General features: G+C 37.0%; 1 protein-coding gene across 14 annotated transcripts in view; it reads left to right on the top strand.

Moving 5' to 3' along the window:
• The window catches only part of MYO3B (myosin IIIB), a 201276-nt gene extending 182930 nt beyond the window's left edge, over nt 1–18346 (top strand). For 12 of the 14 annotated variants that reach the window (XR_001878602.1, XM_017838602.1, XM_017838588.1 and 9 more), the window contains 3 exons: nt 12453–12559; nt 12934–12980; nt 14259–15451. Coding sequence is in view for 12 of the 14 variants with exons in the window: in XM_017838602.1 (XP_017694091.1) it covers nt 12453–12559; nt 12934–12980; nt 14259–14394 (290 nt within the window). In the remaining 2 variants the exon portion in view is untranslated. Of the gene's footprint in view, nt 1–12452; nt 12560–12933; nt 12981–14258; nt 15452–16810; nt 18040–18276 lie in introns of those variants that run through there. The other 2 variants (XR_001878597.1, XM_017838595.1) reach the window with 2 other exon arrangements.
• Nucleotides 18347–19387: the final 1041 nt, after the last annotated feature.

The following is a 19387-nucleotide window of genomic DNA, read 5'->3' as shown; positions in this document are numbered from 1 at the left end:
GCTAGTTTGGTCATGTTGTAACTCTTTCTGGTCCTTTGTAGGTCATTCACCCAAGGAATTTGTGCACAGTAGTTAATAAAGTGTTAATTCACAAACTTTGCATACTCTGCAATACCCACAGACCAAAGTACAGAATCAGGACACAAGCCAATTTTGACATTGTTATATCAAAAGCTATTCTATAGGGATACACTATTCAATTACCAGCCAAGAATCTAGTACAGACTTGTAAGAAAGAGGTTGAAAAAAAATCGAATATCTGTAGTAGTTAGGAGGAGGAAAATGCATCCAAATCAACTCCACAAAAAAAATTTCTGAAATCACTTGTTCTGTATTTTCTGGATTGACAAGAAATTCCCTGTACCTGCACTAAAACACCATGAAGGGGCCTGATTTTCCAGAAGGCGTGATCTTCTGGAAATAATGGTTTAAAAGTCAGCCCTTCCAGTGCCTCAGTTTGAACCCTGAAATCACTGCTCATTTTGGTAAAGAAGGGTTCATCAAGTTCTGAGGAATAAAATGCCATCAAAGTCACTTGAATTAGTCATGTATTTATGAGAGAAATAAGGAATCTAACTAATTCTGTAGCATTTACCATTTTAAATAAGTGACAATCAAGTACAAAGACTGTGTTCAGAGGGGAATATAATACAGTGAGCTGATATACTAATGCAAGCTGTACCCTGTCAAAAAAGGTGAGTTTAGAACAAAACAATATATTGTCACATAAGCAAGTCACTATAATACCAGAAAGTCAACTTACTTTATTTGTATATGTGTGTATATCTTCCTCTGCCCTGATGAGCTGAAGTCTTCACCAAATTTTTCTTTAAAATTTTCTTTAAAAGCATTTAGGAAGTACTGGATGAAAATTCTGCATACTCTGTATGCTTTGCACTCCCCAAACTCTTACTGCAGGTGGTGTTGCTAGGTATCATGAAATACATAGCTTAAAATTGCTTTATTAGTATTGAGATCTTAGGGTTGGAATTCTTTGCAGATGTCCCTCAGTTTTCTTTTTTTTTTTCTCTCACTTTCTGAGTACAGTTTGGTACTACTGTGAGCTCCCATCTACTATTTCAGGGTGAAAGTTAACGAACTGCACCTTTGGAAATTATGACCCCTTATTTTTATACGAGTCTAGAATTCTGCTTCTAGATTCATAGTGTAAGCTGCCAATAAATGGTTGTGATTTGGATTTGGAAGCAGAAAAAAAACCAACATAGATGCTCTTTCACATCTTTAAAGCCTGAAGGTTTTTTCTAGCCCTATTTATTTTTTGAAATCTGTCATTGAATGAATAGTTTGATTATGCTTCTTCATATTTCTCTTTTGAAATATTGCCTCCGAATTTACTGGCCTGAGTTTGATCTGTAGATCACTTGTGAACCATCATAAATTGAGGGTCTAATATTAGGGGTCCCAGTAGCACCTAAGAACCCCTTAAAGAAATGGATTGCTGGAGAACACGAATCAGCAGAATTAGTTTCCTTTATCTAGCCAAGATACCTCCTTTCCTTCCAACATTTGCAAATGTTAGACCAAATCACTGTAGCAACACTGGGAAGCAGATATCTAACTATTGGCATTTTTGTATGCTTCAGTCAAGCTTTCTTTATTACTTCCTTTAAAACCTACTGCTGCCAACTACCTTGAATTCAGAAAAAGACCTTCTTTCTTAATGAAGAAATCTTCTGAGAGTTTTATCTTGGGCTTCTACCATTTATTCTTTGAAATATATGCTGAATCTGCTACACTCAAATTTGAAATACTAGTTGTATCAATATGGACCCATGGTTTCAAGCCTTTAGATATGCAAATTGTGTTTCTGTAACGAACAAAACCTTAGAGACCATGCTGTTGTGGTTCCACAGAGCCTTTATTGCGCCTCATCATTATGCTAAATTAATACAAATTTCCTGTGTGTCCAGAATTCAAAGTCAATCAAGTGGCTTAATCTCTGAGGGTGTGGGATAAAAATGCTATTATTACAGTTTGGAAGAAGGTGAGGGATTACCTTTAAATGCATCCAGGCTATATGCTACAACAGCAACTCTGAAACACAGACCATTATGAACCACATCTTAACTGAGTGTGAACTTACAGATTGCCTCCTGCCCTACTTTTGATTACACAGACTAACTCCCTGTAACTGTACGATGCATTTTTGGCAATTTCAATAGTTGGCTCTGTAGAGAAGCAGCATTAGAAAGGTATTTGTGATTTGTTACTCTTCTTTAATGCACTGAATTTTTTGGCTACTTTTAAAAGTTAATCTCAGTGTTTACTTTTTATGTTTGTTTCATCTTTTTCCCCTTATGCTTTGCTTTTATTAGCTAGAATCCACAAGATGAACCAGTGCCAATTGTCCAGTGAGTTTTCTGAGGCATATTAGCACGTGATATGCAGCTCTTGAGATCCACAATCTGCAGTTTAAAAGCTTGTGCATTAGTAGCTCCAAATGTGTTTTGAAGACTATCTCTAAAATTGATGATACTGTCATGTTATTTTGGATTTGTATTTTAAAGTTGCCAAAGGTATTTATTTAATCATATTGACTAAATCATCATCCTAATTCTTCTTTGAAGGTATAGCTGTCATCTTATTGTGGAGAAGTATCACGAGTGGCTCCACTGTTGATGCAATGTTTGTGAGAATTTTTTGATATTTTTTGTTTCTGAGAAATTTTGAAGATTTCTCATACCTCCAACATGATATGTGGTTTTACTTTGGAAGACAGAGAAGGACAAAATTTCACTTGAGATACTTTTTAATCCTATTTGCTTTAACTTCACTAAATAAATAAACTGCATCAACAGGCTGAGTCCCAAACATGGCATAGTGCTGATAAGACAAGCTTGTGTAATGGCAAGCCTTTTGGTGCACAATGCCTGTGTAGGTGTCCCAGTGTTTCCACTTTAGGACACCTCAGACAAATACTCATGGAGAAGGGAAAATGGGGCATGTCCAGAAAACTGAAGAATGTTTGGCTTTCCTTTGTGTTCATCTTTGCATGGAATTTCAATTTCTGCCTTCCATAAGCTCAGCCTGATCTGATGCACTGCTAACAGAAAGGCAAGTGTAATACAATCTTCCTGCCATAAACACTTAAAGTTGACCTTGAAATGATCTTTTCAGTGAAGACTCTGACATGTACCTTATGAGAAGTTACCTCAACCTCAGGTTCAGGTGCTTCTTGGGGATTTGTTCTGCTTGAATTTATTTTAATTGGTCTCTTTTCTGGTTGTTTGAATGTTAGCAACCTTACCAAAAAAAAAAAAGAAAAAAAAAAGAAATAGAAAACCATAAGAAAGAGCATTTCCAGTCCCATCCAAATCTGTTTATCCTAATTTTCTCTCTCTCACAGTAACCAAGAGGAAAAGCCTAGGGTATAGTACAGAAGTAGGGCAAGCAGAGATACTTGCCCGGAACACTCTCCAGCCTAACATAGTTTGTGGCTCAGGGATATCTCAATCTGGAAGTGATCTCTTTGTATTTGATTGCTCTTGATAGGTTTTTCTCCTGTGAAATTCTTCATTCACTCATATTGATCATACAGCATTGCTCAAACAGCGAGAGATACATCACTTACCTCACATAATAATGTGAGATAGATATTTCTTATCACCTGGTGGCTATTGGATTAGGGAGACCCTCTAGAAACAGAAAATATGCTGTGATATGTAGTAATTCCAGCATACTTGGAATGCCCTGGTTTTCATCAGTAACTGTCTCCTGAAAAGATCACAAGCCGGTTGTATCGTGGGCTGCACAAAGGGCAGTGTGACTAGCAAGTCGAGGGGGGTGATTCTGCCCCTCCACTCTGCTCTCATGAGACCCCCACCTGGTGTGCTGTATCCAGCTTAGGGTTTCCCAGCACAGGAAGGACGTGGACCTGTTGGAGAGAGTTCAGAGGAGTGCCACCAAGTTGATTACAGGGATGGAGCACCTCTCCTATGAGGAAAGGCTAAGAGAATTCAATTTGTTCAGCCAGGCAAAGAGAAGGCTTCATTGTGACCTAATTGCAGCTTTCCAGTACCTAAAAAGGGGGCTTAAAACAAAAATGGAAAGAAACTTTTTACAAGGGCATGTAGTGTCAGGACAAGGGTGAATGACTTCAAACTGAAAGAGAGTGGATTTAGATTAAATATTAGGAAGAAATTCTTTAAGAGTGGTGAAACACTGGAACACGTTCCTCAGAGAAGTTGTGGCTGTGCCATCCCTGGAAGTGTTCAAGGCCAGGTTGGATGGGGCTCTGAGGAACCTGGTCTAGTGGAAGGTGTCCCTGTCTGCATTAGGGGATTTGGAACTGTATGATCTTCAATGTTCCTTCCAATCCAAGCCATTCTATGATTCTATGAATTAACAAAAAAGCAGCTTCCACAACCACCTTGGGTCAAGTTTAAGGAGGGAAAGAAAAATAATGATCTTTTAAGTTTCCTGCATTGTCCAGAAGTAGTTTCTGTTATTCAGATGGCTTGGATGAATTTTTTTTCCCTGATGTTAAGGTTGTAGCTACGTAAAACTCTTGGACTTTGAGTTGCCACACCTCTGGAGCCCACTGTAATATGTTATTATGTGCAGGGCATATGAGGGCTTGTGTATATTCAACATACAGGAAGACACGTCTTCAGGACTGTACCTGTAGAAGCGTGCTGTTTGCTGACAGGTTTGAATCTTACCCGTGTTAGTCACTGACAGTTTCGTTCTTTGGTATGCTTTGTTTAATCTCTGCCTTTTCCCTCTGCAGTCAAATCACTGAAAGAACTGACAAATGCTGAAGGATCCAAATTGTGTTGGAAGGAAAAAAACCAGCAAAAGCCAAGATTCTAACTATTTATGGATCTTGTTTCTCAGCAAAGTGTATCTAAAAGGCATTGTCTCAGGGTTCAGAGACAGCTAAATGATTGATTTCACATAAAATATTTGTTGTTCTAATGGCAGTATCATCTAGGTCGTTGGCAACAAACAGATGCAAAAACAGCCTTTACGTACCATCTTGAAAAACTTATTCTTTGCTTAGTGTGCTTTGTAATCTAAAGCATATGGCTTTGCATATAACTGCAGTATCCAAAATGAAGCTGTACATAATGAATCACTGGGTGGAAGAAAATGCTTTGCTTCTGTTACAAGTTCTTTCAGTGTGTGTATTTGAATGGTTCTGTTTAGGGTTATAAACAAAAGACTGTGCTCACAGTTTTAGCAGATTCTGGGATGCACATGACATCAAAGAGGCTACACTAATTTCCCCAGCAGTCTATGGCTCTTGGCACTATGAGCACACTCCATCTGAATAAACAGAATTCTAGTTCACCACAGTTGTGTGGGGGATCCAAGGTGATCATGAAGCTTGGTTTTCTGTTACATTAAATCTTCCTATAGGACTTTTTACCCCTCCAGATTCTGTGTTTTCGGTGAATCTGGTAACTACATATGGAGCTACAGACTTAGACTGCAAAGCACTTGACACTGAAGATAATTAAACCTATGATACTATTCTTACCTACCAAATCCAGGTAAGAACTTTAAGTACACTGGAGTTGCAGGATTTGCTAAGGATTAATCATTCTTTCTAAGCATTAATATATGTATTTTAAAAGTAGTGAGCATCCTTTACATTACCAACACTTACATGAAGCTTCAGTAAGACATTTTGTGAGAGTTAGCAATGGCTGAGGCCTTGTAACTCTTCAAAGCGTATCTGATTTATTGTTCTTTCCATGCTTGCTTGTCACTAGCAGCATGAAGAGTGCCAGCCCCTATAAATAGTCCTGGACACTCTTATGTAGAGGAAGGGACGAAGGGAATTTTGTGGCAAGAATGGTTCTCATCATACTAGATCTCATTATATTAACATAATGGATGGCCTTATTGAACATTTGCAGAGGTCTGAAGCTACTGGTAGGTAAGCATGAAATATTCTGGACAGAATTACAACTGTTAATAGTGTTAAATATGTTAATAGTGTTAAATATGTCAATATGCCTTCAGGCTCCTGATATTACTAGATTAATTTAATCCTTTGATGCCAGAATTTAGGTTCTACTGTTTCACCGTTAATGGTTGTTTATTCCCTTTTCTTCTTTTCCTTAGTTTCTCAGGACTTTACTTAATAGTTTATTTTTTTGTCTTTTTTTCTGTCCATTTCTGTTTCCAGTAGTTTTCTCTTTTCCCTCTTACTAACCTCAGAAGGGAAAAGAAAATAATGGAGACATACCTCATTACTCAAGTCACCAAGCAGTCTTGCTGTTTATTCTCTCCTACCCTGTGTTGTCTCTTGGTGTGCTTTTGCCTGTGCTGAGATTAAAATCTGTAACCTCCAGCATTTTTGCAGAACTACCATAATATAATTATGTAGCATAGACAGGATAACTATTATTTCCGAATGAAGCTACAGATTATTCTACAGTAGGTATTCCATGAAGCCTGTTAGACTTGTTATCCTGTCCTTGTTTCTGATGCATTTATAGTTGGTAGCATTTAACAGGCAGGGTACAAATATGCTGTGATGTGGGCCTGGTGTCTCCTAAAGTGTGCTCATGCTAAAGCCACACTGACTGCAGTCTGGTACAGGGATGTGCAAGATAGTTCTGTGCTAACTGGATTGGGTATGGCAGGCAGGCGCAGCAGGAGCTCAGTGGGGACTAAATGCCTGAGTATTCACGCTGCTTCTCAGGCACATTTTTTGTTTTACTCCCATTTTGCATTTTAGTCCTGTTTTGCACTTCGGGTGTGATACAAATTTGTGCAAATGGTGGAGAATCATAGAAATGGAAAAGGAAGAAAAATACTTTTGGTGTGAACACTCATAGCCACACTGTATGCCCTTTGTAAATACCTCCTTTTTTAAATAAAGCCGAAATAATTAAAATCACGAAGTCTAGTTAATTTACAGCAATTTTTACTGCATAAGTGTTCAGTCGCTCCCATTTAATACTGATATGAGTGGGACCAGAATCATTAGCCCTTTGAGTCCTCTGCTTAAACACACTTGTATGGCACACAAGAAAATGTAGCTGTTCCTTGAAATCAACATGCTGCATATAATTATCCACTGGTATCCAGTCCAGGAGGATGTATATTATCGTTGTCTGTGAGGTCATTTCTGCATTTGCCTAAGACTTCAAGAGGAAAAGTGAAGTTAACTTGCTGCCTTGAAAAATGATTCAAAACTGGAAACTTGAAAACATCAAAATACATATAAATTATCAAAGGAGAACAAAGACAAGTTTTTCCACAAAAATCTTCTCCCCAGGCTATAACAATGCTTTACATGGGCATGATCAATATATCCAGGCTTGAGAACCAAAGTCTTTTGGAATAAATTAGACTGGCAGGAAAAGAAACAAACAAAGAACAAATTAACATGATTTTAAACATTGCTTAAATTTTCATGAATGTAGACCTTGAGATGTTATGATGAGGTCCCATGAGTCTGTGCTAATATTTGCTTATAATTAAGGGTTGCACTTTCATGTTTCATCTGATATTATAGATTGGAAATCAGCTACATGCTTACTGTTTTTCTTGGTCATACTGATTTATCTACTTTATTTGCTCATCTGTTAATATTATATATGGTCCCCTAAATGGCCCCATTACCTTCCCTTTAACAGACTGCCCCTTCTCGTAGTCTAAATCTCCTTGTTTGAGTAATTAGAAAAGGACTACCCTTCCTGTCATACTAGGTTTGTGTTCACCTACAAGAGAAAAAGGGACAAGACTAACCCCTTCCAAACCTGCTTTGTGTAAATGGCTTCAGAAGGAAAATGAGAGTACTCAGCTCTACCCTTTATTATGTGTTGTGGTGGATGAAGTCCCTTCAGCGAGGGAATTGGCAACACAGCCTCTTTGGGGCACTGACACATTGGCAAAGAACCCTTCTGTGCGTTCCTTGCAAAAAAGTAGGATGTCATCCAGATTTTAGAGCCCCAGGTGTGCTGCACCAACCTTAAACAATCTGACTCACATCAGTGGATTTTACAAGTTGCAAATGCAGTTGTAGCTGTCTCATCACAATTTTCTCTGCAGAATTTTCCACATAGGAAAAATTAGCAGTGTTTGGCAAGGTTATCAGTGTCAAGGGGTTTTTGAAGCAGTGGTTGAATCATGAACAGCTTATGAGGACCATAGTTTCATTTCAGTGAGCAAAATCTGATGATTCTTGGTTCCTCTGACAAAGCGTGCCCAATGCCTGGTCCCCAAGTTTTCAATACCAAGATAAGCAGGACAGTCAGGACATCTAAGATGAGATCTTCACTGCATATCAAGTGAAGTCATCTGCCCCATGGGAAGTCATTAGAAAAATACATTTTTGCAGCTACTGTTTTGAGTATTGGTCAGGGCCAAAATCCTAGATGCAAAAGTCCTTGTGTCAGTGCTAAAGAGCACTTTGAAGTCTGTTGTTAAATCCTACTGTTTGGCAGTTTGTACATTTCTGAAAGAGTCCTTTGCAGTTTATGGAAAGGATGGATTTTTAAACAGAAAAATCTTCTAAATAAGATAAGGCATAAGAAATGTGCTAATCATCTCCAAGCCAAGAGATGTCATTAAAAGTGTCAGTATGATGGATGTGATAGCTAATTGAAGAAAAATATTTCCATTTCAGCCATAAGAAAGCAAAGAAGAAAAATAACATGGAAATTCAGAAACTATATCCCAGAATTCAAAAGATCAATACAAAGTCTGCATTAAACTTGTGATAAAAATCACACTAGAAAAAGTTAATTCCTATTAAGCTAGAAGTAATCAGTGTCGCATCTTTGATAGTTTTTAACTTTAGCTTAAGTCAAAACATGTGTTTTCTAAAAGCTTCTAATCTCAACCTGAGCCTCCATCATACTGCTAAATACTTTTTTGCCTAATTGATTGCTTTTAGTATGTGCTGTATTTCTGGTCTAAAATTTTCTTCCATTTCTGACGATTAGATAGCTTACACTTTTGTTTATGAAGATGAAAAACCCTCCACTTTCTATGCAGGGGTTTAAACTTGCTTCAAATCACCTCTTAACCTTCTTTTGAAAAAAAAATTAAATGGAACAGTCTTCTTATATTTCTCACTGTATAGCAGATTTTCCCGATTTCAGATTTTTCTTGCTCTTTATTGCACTCACTTCAAAATAATTCTACACACAATGATAAAACTGTTTTCTTGTTTCTATTGAGTAGTCCTCTCTTCTTTGCACCCAGTCTATTTCATATTCAGCTGAATATCCGTAATTCCCAAATCTCTCCTGGAGACACTGCTTTCCAAGTATGCAATTCCCAGTTCATAAAAATGTATCTCGAATGTTTGACTTTGCATTTAGTTGAAAATACACATATTTTTATTCTCTCTGAGCGCTGCAAGGTCCTGATCTGTTGGCTTGGGCTCTTATGTATCAGAGATATAAAAAAGATAAGCAAGTGTGGTAATAGAGGAGTAAACAGAAACACCATCAGTTTGTTTGCTTATAAATACTTTCTGCTCCAACAGATTAACGCATTAGCCATTAGCAATATCAGTTTTGTGGTAGCTTTAGGGAACCATCCACATGAACCTGCTCGTCCATGTGTATCAGCCTCTCTGGGTTTGAGAGAGGAAAAGAAGAGGATGCCTAGAACCTCAGTACCCTACACTTAGATTAACTGACACAGTGCACTTGGCAGAAAGCATTTTGCCTACTCTGTGTTATTTCTGCATTGCCATAAGGGGTTTATCAGTTAAGAAATTGTAACCTAAGGAGTTTCTGCGCTTAGAGTTACAAGGAAAGGTTTTCTTTTAGACAAAAGGGGGGCAGATCTCTGTCTTAAAAAGTGGTGCTAAAGGATGACCTGAAGAAAGTACACGTGCTCACTCTGTCATCTGGTCACTAAATTTGTAGCAAACTAAGGAACCTGGACATGCCAGAGGCACTTGGCACAATTTTCATGCAGTGTAGACAATACCTTGTTAATTATACTGGTGCTGCTGCTGTTGCTATTAAAATGACAAGTGACTTTTTTCTCGTTGGTGGCTTTAAGTTTGTCATCAAAGCAAAATATTTTAGAACAGCATTTAAAATGCCTATTCAATTGCTGAGTGTGGAGCACATGTTAATACCATTTTGTCCAGATATGGTAGTTTATGATAAATGTTACCAGATTTTGTACTGTTGTACTATATGCTACTAAGACAAATGGGCCCACTGAAAGGGTATTTCCTTTGGAGAACACAAGCTGCAGACCACCCATAGCATACACAGAAATAATTAAGTATCCAGATTAAAAGGTAGAGCAAAATATCAGTGTCTCAGAATCCTAATGAATAAAAGACATTTAAAAAAAAACAACCTATGCATATGGGTGTTTTGAAAAAAGAATGTGAAGGCTACAAGAGCACCTAGGGGAAAAGAAAAAAGAACACCCCATCATATTATTCTACTGTTAGAAAATTTCTAAATATTTATGTGCTGTGGTTTTGCTTCTGGAAAGCTGCAGAGAGGTGTGTGAAATTATGCAAAACTGTGAGGACCTGAGTTCGTACCAGTCTCTTGCTAGAATAGAAAAGTTATTCATGGAGAGGTATTCAAGAACTATATTGCTATAAGAAGGACCTCAAATGGCCTTGTGACTGAAAACATTGCTTGCAAAAATTGTGGACTCTATTGTCCTGAGACAGAAAGCTCTAAGATCAATTTGAGTAACTTTCAGAGCAGAGAGAGACTAAAATGTAGTTATGGCAGGTCATTGACAAAACTTGCAGAGACTTCAGAGAGAACAAAATTGCATCCTATCTAAATCATAGTGAAAAAACTTTCCAAAGACACAGATGTTATTTGGGCACCCAATTTCCCCAGAAGTAGTTTCTGGTACAGCTTCTGCCTTGTCTGGTTTTTCACAATACGGGTAAATAGCAAAGTTTCAGCTCAGCCATCACAATCTTTTTAGGAAAAACATAAAGGTTTACTGAACTTGAAAGTATAAAGTATTGAAGCATTGGATAATAAATTAGCAAGCAGTGTGAGTGTATTATTTTAAAGTTATTTTGTATTACTGGATAAATATAACCTTTCTCTACAGAATTGTTTTGAATTTTAGACCCAGCTCTGCAATCTATGTCCTGGTGATCATTTAACCCACTCATCCCTCCCAGGTGTTGTGATAGAATGGAACAAGTGCTCCTCTCCCACACAGACATTGCAGTCACACGCTGAGAGGAAACCAGTGTCTTTCAAATTTTACTGTTTAGAGGGAGAAAGACAGTGAAAGAGAGAAAAATCTCCCAGGACAGTCAGTCTTTTGGCTCAAAAGGCCAAAGTTCAGCCATCATTCCTCATTCAGATTGCAGATACCAACTGCAAACCTGGGTGCATAATAAACCTCCTTTGTAATGTTACCTGCTCCTTGAGGCCAGATCTTACAATGGATTTGTGAGATTGGAGTCCCACATCTGCACAGGCCATATTAACTTCAGCTTTGAAGTGCTTAAAGGAACCAATGTGCTACTTGATCTTTGTGCTGGTCTTTTGTATTGGAACAAGTTCCCTGTGCAGTGTGGAATGCATATGTGATAAGATGTATATTTTTCCTTCAGTGCCACCAAAACCTGTTTTTATTCATCCTGTCACTAAAATAATTTTTAACAGGGAATATCAGAAAAGTCAAAGGCATCGGAAGAATTATTTGAATGACCTTTTCTTACCTCCTACAGTATCTTTTAGTAACTTTGTTATCCTGAAAATAGTTTTCCTGGTAATCTACTAGAGGATGTGCCACAGAAAATGCCTGGTAAAATAGAGTACAGCACACCATAATGTCCTTTTTCCTTAATACCCCCCCAAAAAAAAAAAAAAAAAAAAAAGAAAGGCTGTTAGTTCTTTTCAGAAACCCTTCTGAAATGTTTCCTTCATCTTTAAACTCTGCTTTCCAGATGACTTTAAGCAACTGTTACTTTACAGCACATCACAAATTATATTAAGAAAGCATAATTCCAAACCAATTCTGTTACTCTGATTAAATAGAGAGCCATGTCAAGAAGGAAGCCTTTTTGTATAATAAAAATGATGAAAATGATGATAATGGACAAAGTCTCATCAGTCCAAAGGCTTTATTACTGTCTACTGTAGAAAAACAATTTTGTTGCTCCTGAATGATATATCCCTAGCTAGGCACAATATACCTCATTTCCTGCTTAGATAACAGAAGATACTAAGATAAAGTGTGAAAGGAATAAGGAGCCATGGGATATAGATATATGAAAGAATAAAAAATGTTAAAAAGTAAAAATGAAGTTCTGCTTAAAAACTTGTGTTTGAACTAAGTTTCAAAAGAGAAAACAAAGATTCCTGAGTTTCTGTTTACTTTGGATAGAACTTGCTAATAAATCCAGGACCAAACAGGACAGAAGAAAAGACTGTTTATAGACTAAAATGCGCTAAGACGTTCACAGCACCTGGCACAGCTTAAAACTAAATTGTGTTATCTTACTGTAGGTTCAGAAAACTGTCTTGAACAGAAGCTGAGAACACCTCGTCGACGATGTCAGCAGCCCAAAATGCTGAATAGCCCTGAGGACAACATGTACTATAACCAGTTAAATGTGAGTTCAAAGTGGCAATAAAGCTGTTTTACTGGCTTTGTTTCCAGTTAATAATTCTGTTATTAATACCTGTTTCAGCCCCTCCAGCCCCACCCCCACGTTCTTCTGCTCTCGTCTTGAACATGTGCTTATGCTCTTTATCTGTTGCTTTCATGTCAGGATGTCTGCCTTCACGGTGAATAATTGATGTGGTTTATCAAAGACGAGCAAGATGCATGCTTCATCAGGCTCACTTGAGCCCTTTGATCAAAAAAATTATGCTGTGACTTCTGATATTATCAGCATCTGCTTGCATTCAACACAAAATCACTTTGAATTAAAAATTAACGACTTGCTGCTTTGCTTTGACTGTGTGTTCTTGGCCCTCTCCACAGGGAACTCTAGAATATCAAGGGAGCAAGAGGAAGCCAAGAAAACTTGGGTAAATATCTATCTTCTTAGTTCTAAGCAACTGTAAACAGAAGAAGTCCTTTGTGATATTACAGAATATGCAAAACTTTCTAGAGAGGTTTCTAAAAATAAACAATTAACATATTTCTGTGCATTGACATTGGACATTTTCTGCAGAAGCAAATGTAAAACTTGCATGTAACTGCTGTCTGCAGACGCTAGAACTGATTCTTACAAAACATGCTCCCCAGCTCTCTCTAAGTACTATTACTACCAAAAAAGTAGCTTCTCCATATTTTTAAGTGCATTTAGCACTAGTGAAGGATGCCAGATGAAGGGTGTTGAACTGAAGTTCTGTGACCTAGAACTTGGCCAGGAGCCCTGCCAGCTTTGCAGCAGCACAGTCAGATGGGCCTCTGCCCTCCTGGGGGAGCACATTTGAAAAACTGATGGAGAGGCCACTCAGCCCAGAGGGAGTTGCTCCTTCTTTGTTGAACTGAGTCAGTTCTCATTGTTACATGAGCAGTTATCACCTGGTATAGGTAGAAAAAGCCAGGCTGGCTCCTATAGAATTGCCAGAATATTTCCTTGCCTGATTACATAGACCACAGAGGATGGATGCTTGGTCTTCTTGCAATGCATTTACTACAAACATATACAAGAACTTTCTGTATTATGTCCTCTGGCTTTTATTAATCTTCTGAATATAACGTTATGAATAGGAGGTCTTTGAGTCAAGGTTAAAACCCAAAATTTTGCATAACTGCACAAGATTTGGTTTATTTTATCTCCCTCCCCTTAGTTTAAAAAAGTTTGTATTATGGGAATAAAAATACTAACGTGGGACTGCAGTGCTCATCATACATCACAGGAAAATGAAAGCCCCTTGCTGTCAACAGGGCTTTCCCCAAAAATTGATAGTGTAGTCTTTGGCTCATATTCACAGCAAACCATCATCTGAAATATGATACAAAAATCGTACTCATGGAACATACACAGACAAAAAAGGCACATTGCTCAAAGTAAATGCCCATTGCATATAAATATTTGTTCTCTCATTCTGTACACACAAACTGAATGACTGTATTGCATTTCACTGATCCTCAGTACCATTCAGAGTATAATAATAAAAAAGTAATAGTAGTTTAAGTATGTATAAAAGCTGTATCTTTCTCATCAAATGACCCCATCTTTTTTTTTTCCTTTCTTATACTACCACTCTTCATTTTTACAAACGCAGAGAAGTTTCTATTTCTGAAGATACTGACAGAACTAAATTTTAACTTTATAAATATTGTTTCCTTTCAAGCCAAATCAAAGTGTTGGATGGAGAGGATGAGTATTACGAATCACTGTCAGCTGTTGAATCTACTCCTGAAGATGACAGTTTTCTTAGTTCCCCATCTCCTCCTTCTTCGAGACGTGTGTCTTTTGCTCAAAGCTGAACCTCACTTACTCTGTTGACTAATACTGGTAAGGGTATTCTGCTGATAATCTCTTCCAATTAAGTTTGTGCATGTGTGTTTGTATAATATATTAAAAATAACATTTCTGCCAGTAACTTTAGTTCACTAGTTTAAACCTGGGTTTACAGCTGTAAAGTGTTTCATTTAGCTGTATTTCTATAAACAGTTCCAGTAAAGGGGAGCGCCACTACCTGTATGTGTTGATGTTGATAATGGACACATTTCTTTAGCCGCAAGGTTAGTTTATACAACTCTGACCCCTTCTTTCCTGCTTCCCCCTCGCCTGGCTGCTGTTCCCTCCCTGTGTCATCCCTTCTGTTGTGCTGGCACAACTGCTGGTAAAGCTGTGTGAAAAGTAAGATCAAGGAACTGAACTGGATTAAAAGAACTCTGTACTAAAAATTTTAATCTGGAGTCATAGTGAAAATGTTTTGTATTTCATTAGACTGATATTAAACGTTATACTTTACAACTTTCTGTGCTGTATATGGCTTCTAACACTGCAAAAACGTACAGAGTAAAATCATCTGAAATATAAGTGTGTCTCAGTTTACCTTGCAAATAGTTTTCTTATAAAGTATTAGTTTATATATGTTTAACTTGGAGAATTATTTCAAATATAAGAAGTAAAACAGTTTTAAAACTAATGTTTCACACACTGCTTCATATAGTCCTTGTGACAGAAATCATCAGTATGAATTATTCTTGTTATCCATGCAAATACTTATTTCTTAACCTGTATCTCTGGGCTCCGGTGATAACTGATTTTCACAGACCTCTTATGAGGGAAACAAAGTCACCTGCAAATTTTCCTACTTGCTTTTCATTTTCTTTGTAAATCTTTAATGAAACAATTGTAACTTTGTATAGAACACTGAGATTCTTTTCCGGTTGCCATTTCCATGACAGAAGCCAACTATTTCTATTTCCATGGCAGAAGCTGACTATTTCTGTTTCAGAGATACAGTTTTGACCTGTGACAATTCTTTGCTTCTTTTCCAGAAAAGCTCTTGTCAAAACTTTTTGAAATAAAACATTCACATTTACTGCTTTAAACATTTGCTCAAAATTATTCATTTTTTGGAAAAAACATACTGATGAAATCTGACCATATATTATACAGACTTAGTTATGATCCTTGTTTTTATCTCCCCTCCAATGGGTTTAGCCTGATCTATGCTAACAGACCTTCTTCCTATTGGAGGTGCAGTTCAGACCTGTTCCTTAAGCAACATAATTTCTTACCATCAGGGTTCACTGGCATCGTCTTTTTGACCACAGCACAAGGAAAGATGGTATGAGAAATGAGACCCAAATTAGAATCAGGTCACGCCTAAGCCAGAATAGGGTTCAAAAGAAGGAAAGATAATTAAATAGATAGTTCCATAAAAGCTTTGTTTTTCCAAAGAAACACAGAAATTAAGTCAAGCAGGGGCAAATGAGGATGAGCAAAGGATTCCAGGAAGAAAAATTCTTCACTCATTCTTCACCCAAAATGTGACAGAAAGTTGAAACTGAAAGTTAAAATCCTGCCAGAGATTGAAGTCTTTTAGTTCACTCCTCATTCTTCTCTGATGTACATCTGGGTAGATGTACTTTAAAGGCACTTAAGAGCCTTTGAAATATAGGGACTCCTTAAACAACAGAGAATTGGTGAATGACTGCAGATGAATTAATGGGATTAAAAAATGCAGCACAAATAGAAATGGCAACTAATATGAATGCATGTTTAATATGTGTACGAATCAATTTCTTTACATTTTGTCAAAATTTAACAAGAAAGATTATTTATTATGATACCTCACCAAAAATTATGTAACTTTTCTATTCCTATGAAATATATAAGTTCTTCATTAATTTGTAACATATCTGGATGGAAAATCACATTATTTTGAAATAGTGAAATGACTTACTCTACTCTTACCTTGGCATAGATCACACAGAGTTCTAGCAATGTTGATGATTTCTGGTTACCTCTGTCCTTTTTGAAAAACTATATAGGAAAACGAAGTTTTGTTGTTACTGTAATTCACATCACTATTATGCATAGTTTATCAATTGTTTTAGTTAAATGGTAGTGAGGTGTCCAGTTAGGTACTATGTCACATGTCTAAAAACCAATCTTACACTAAGTAATACATTACTCTGAGTAGTTGTATTAATTTCATAAAGAAGTAAGGGAGAGTGAAAATAATATATAATTCAGGAAAGTACTTAAGCCAAAGCCTTAAGTGACACTGAAATCAATGAAATTTTGACACGTGATTTAAGTGCTTTCCTGAATGAGGGCCCGAGTTAACAAGAACAGCTTCACAACATTAAATAGTAAAGCACAGGCAAAATGCAAACACTCTCTAAGTACATCCTTTAGGTTTCCTCATTTTTCTTCTTCCAGATGTTAAGCTTGTAACAATCTCAGCCATCAGAAATGGACTTCAAAGAAATTTTAAGCAGTCTTTACTTGCATGGAAAGGGTAAAATACAATATTTTCCTTATTATATGCAATTCCACTATCTACATCTGCTATAATTTTTTCAAATTAGTTTAATGTCACTAATACTTTTATACTGAAGTTACTATCTAAAACCTATTGTTGAGTAGTGTGTTTTTGTTCTTGTTACTTCTTGGCTAAACACTATGCACACAGTCAGTCTGTGCATTTTATTCTTTCCTAGCTTATCCCCCTTTCCTCATTTGCTTTTGATGAGTCACTTTACCCTCACCAGATAAGCTCTGTGAGGTTGTCTTCTCTCATTCTGATTTTAGAGCACTTATATGCCTTTGGATTGTTAAAAGCCTTGCTGTAGAGCCGTGGAGTCACAGCAAGACTGGCCAAAGAGTTGAACTTCTGTTAACCACATTCCTAGATGTGTGTGTTTGGGTTGATTTGTGTGTGAAAAGGAGTACGGGAGGCATGTCAGTGTGACATCCTGGTCAGTGGAAGCATATCAATGTAGATTGCTTAGATGTTCTCATTTGGTTTTGATACCACTGAAGCATTGTTCTGATTTATTTCCTTTCATGTATATTATCCTGAAATATTAATGTATTTTGCTTAATAGTTCATAACATATCCTGTTGTTAATATTTTATAAAAGTAAAGAGTTTAAATCCTGTTAGGAAGAATAAAATTTCTTAGGCAGTGTGTAATAATTTAAACAGTTTTCAGCAGATGGGAGAGAAAAGGTTGAAGCTCAACAAGGGATTTTAGTAGATTTCTTCTGTAGAGCTTAATGGCACTAGAAACTGGTTCTTGCTGAGGACAATTTCTGCCTTTCAGTTATGGCAGCTTAAAAACTTCTCTCTGTGCCAAAAAAAAATCGGGCAGGGAGCTTTTGGAGATTAGCCCCTTTCATTTGGTAATTTTAAACGTGCTTCTGACTTAAACATTTACATCACTTTAGTAACATAAAGGAACCTTAGAATAGGAGTAAATTGCAGCCATCCTAAATTTGCCCCCACTGTGACCTCCCTCACCCATACACTGTAAGATTTGTGGAAAGGGCTTTTGTGCACTGAAGGTCTTTTAAGTGGCCCCTATCAGGCTACCCAAGGACTTCTTGTTCCTTAGAAGCTGATGAAATATGGCTGTAAATAATGTAAGCTAAAAACTGTGTGGTACTACTATCTATTTTACAAATAAAAATTGATGTGAAATAGAGTTTAAGTCTCAGTTCAAAAATTTCACCTTTTAAAAAAAGAAGTAATGTTACAATTGAATGTTTATCGCCTCCTGTTCTAAGAATTGTAATTGTATAGGGATATTGCTTTTTTAATTGTAAAATAGTTAGCAATGAGATAAATAACTGAAGTCTACCATACTCTTATTTCTCATTCCATTTTTGATTGTCTCAAAACAGAAGGAGATTTTTGAGAGACAAGCCAAGCTCTGGCATTTTTAAATGTCTTCAGGTTAACCGTATATATAGATAGTACATAACAATTGAAAATGAAGCCATATGGCACAAAAGTATCATCCTATGAGAAAAGGGTAAGTAGTTTCAGTACCAATATGTGCACAAAACATTGCATGTACTAAACTTATCCATCCTGCTTTTAACTCTGACAACAAAATATGAGAAGTAATGTCAGTTCTGTTGTTAACACTGGAAATATGTTTCAATAACGTGCCTTGTCTTTAACACTACTCACCCTAGGAGGAGTTGTAGCAGAATGCTTATTTAACAGAAAATGTTTCTGCTTGACAACAACACAGTACTCCCAGACTGACAAAAGTAGCACAGGATGCTGTGAAAACCAAAGGCTAGGAGCAGTCCTCTGAGTCAGAGCTAAAGATTACAGAACTCAGTGAGAGGCTTTGTGTCTCCTTCGTGCTGGGCAGTGGAACTGATAAGGGAGGATGTTGACAATTCATAATAATAGAGCCCTGTGTCTTTAAATACACAGGCTGATGCCTAACTCATCTTAATGGATTTGTCAAGAATTATTGGATATTATTTTATTACATGTATAAATCCAGTGTCAGAACAGTAAAGATATATACATTGTGTTATCAGGGAACTGTTTATTTTGGTACTCATGCTGTGATGCTAAAGGACATAGGAGCAGATAAGTGAAAAACACATCTAGGAGTAATGTTTCCAGAAACCAGATAACATATTATTGATCAGGCCACTAATAGATAAATTCCTTACTTTTGTTTGGCAGGCTTATTTTTTTAATTAAATTGCAGAAAGGTATTATTATTTTTTCAATAATGTAACTAGTATTTTATAAGATAGTTGGCAAATGGGAATGGCAAGTAGGTAGATCAACATGTGTGCTTTTTCTGCAAAAGACCCAGGTCCCCATTTTTGACCCATTACCAGTGAAAAGTCTCATCTTGATCTCTAAGTGAAAGTAATATCACCACAACAAAGACTGGATGTCACCCAAACTCCATTGGGCTGGAGTTTGGAGCTGGGAGACAGGCAGGCTGGCAGATCGGCCAGTCACAGCTGTCTCCAAAGT

The sequence above is a fragment of the Lepidothrix coronata genome, unplaced genomic scaffold (assembly GCF_001604755.1).
Source record: "Lepidothrix coronata isolate B3197 unplaced genomic scaffold, Lepidothrix_coronata-1.0 Scaffold7, whole genome shotgun sequence".
Lineage (NCBI taxonomy): Eukaryota > Metazoa > Chordata > Aves > Passeriformes > Pipridae > Lepidothrix > Lepidothrix coronata.
Note: the sequence above shows the minus strand (reverse complement) of the source record. Positions and strands in the feature narration are given on the sequence as shown.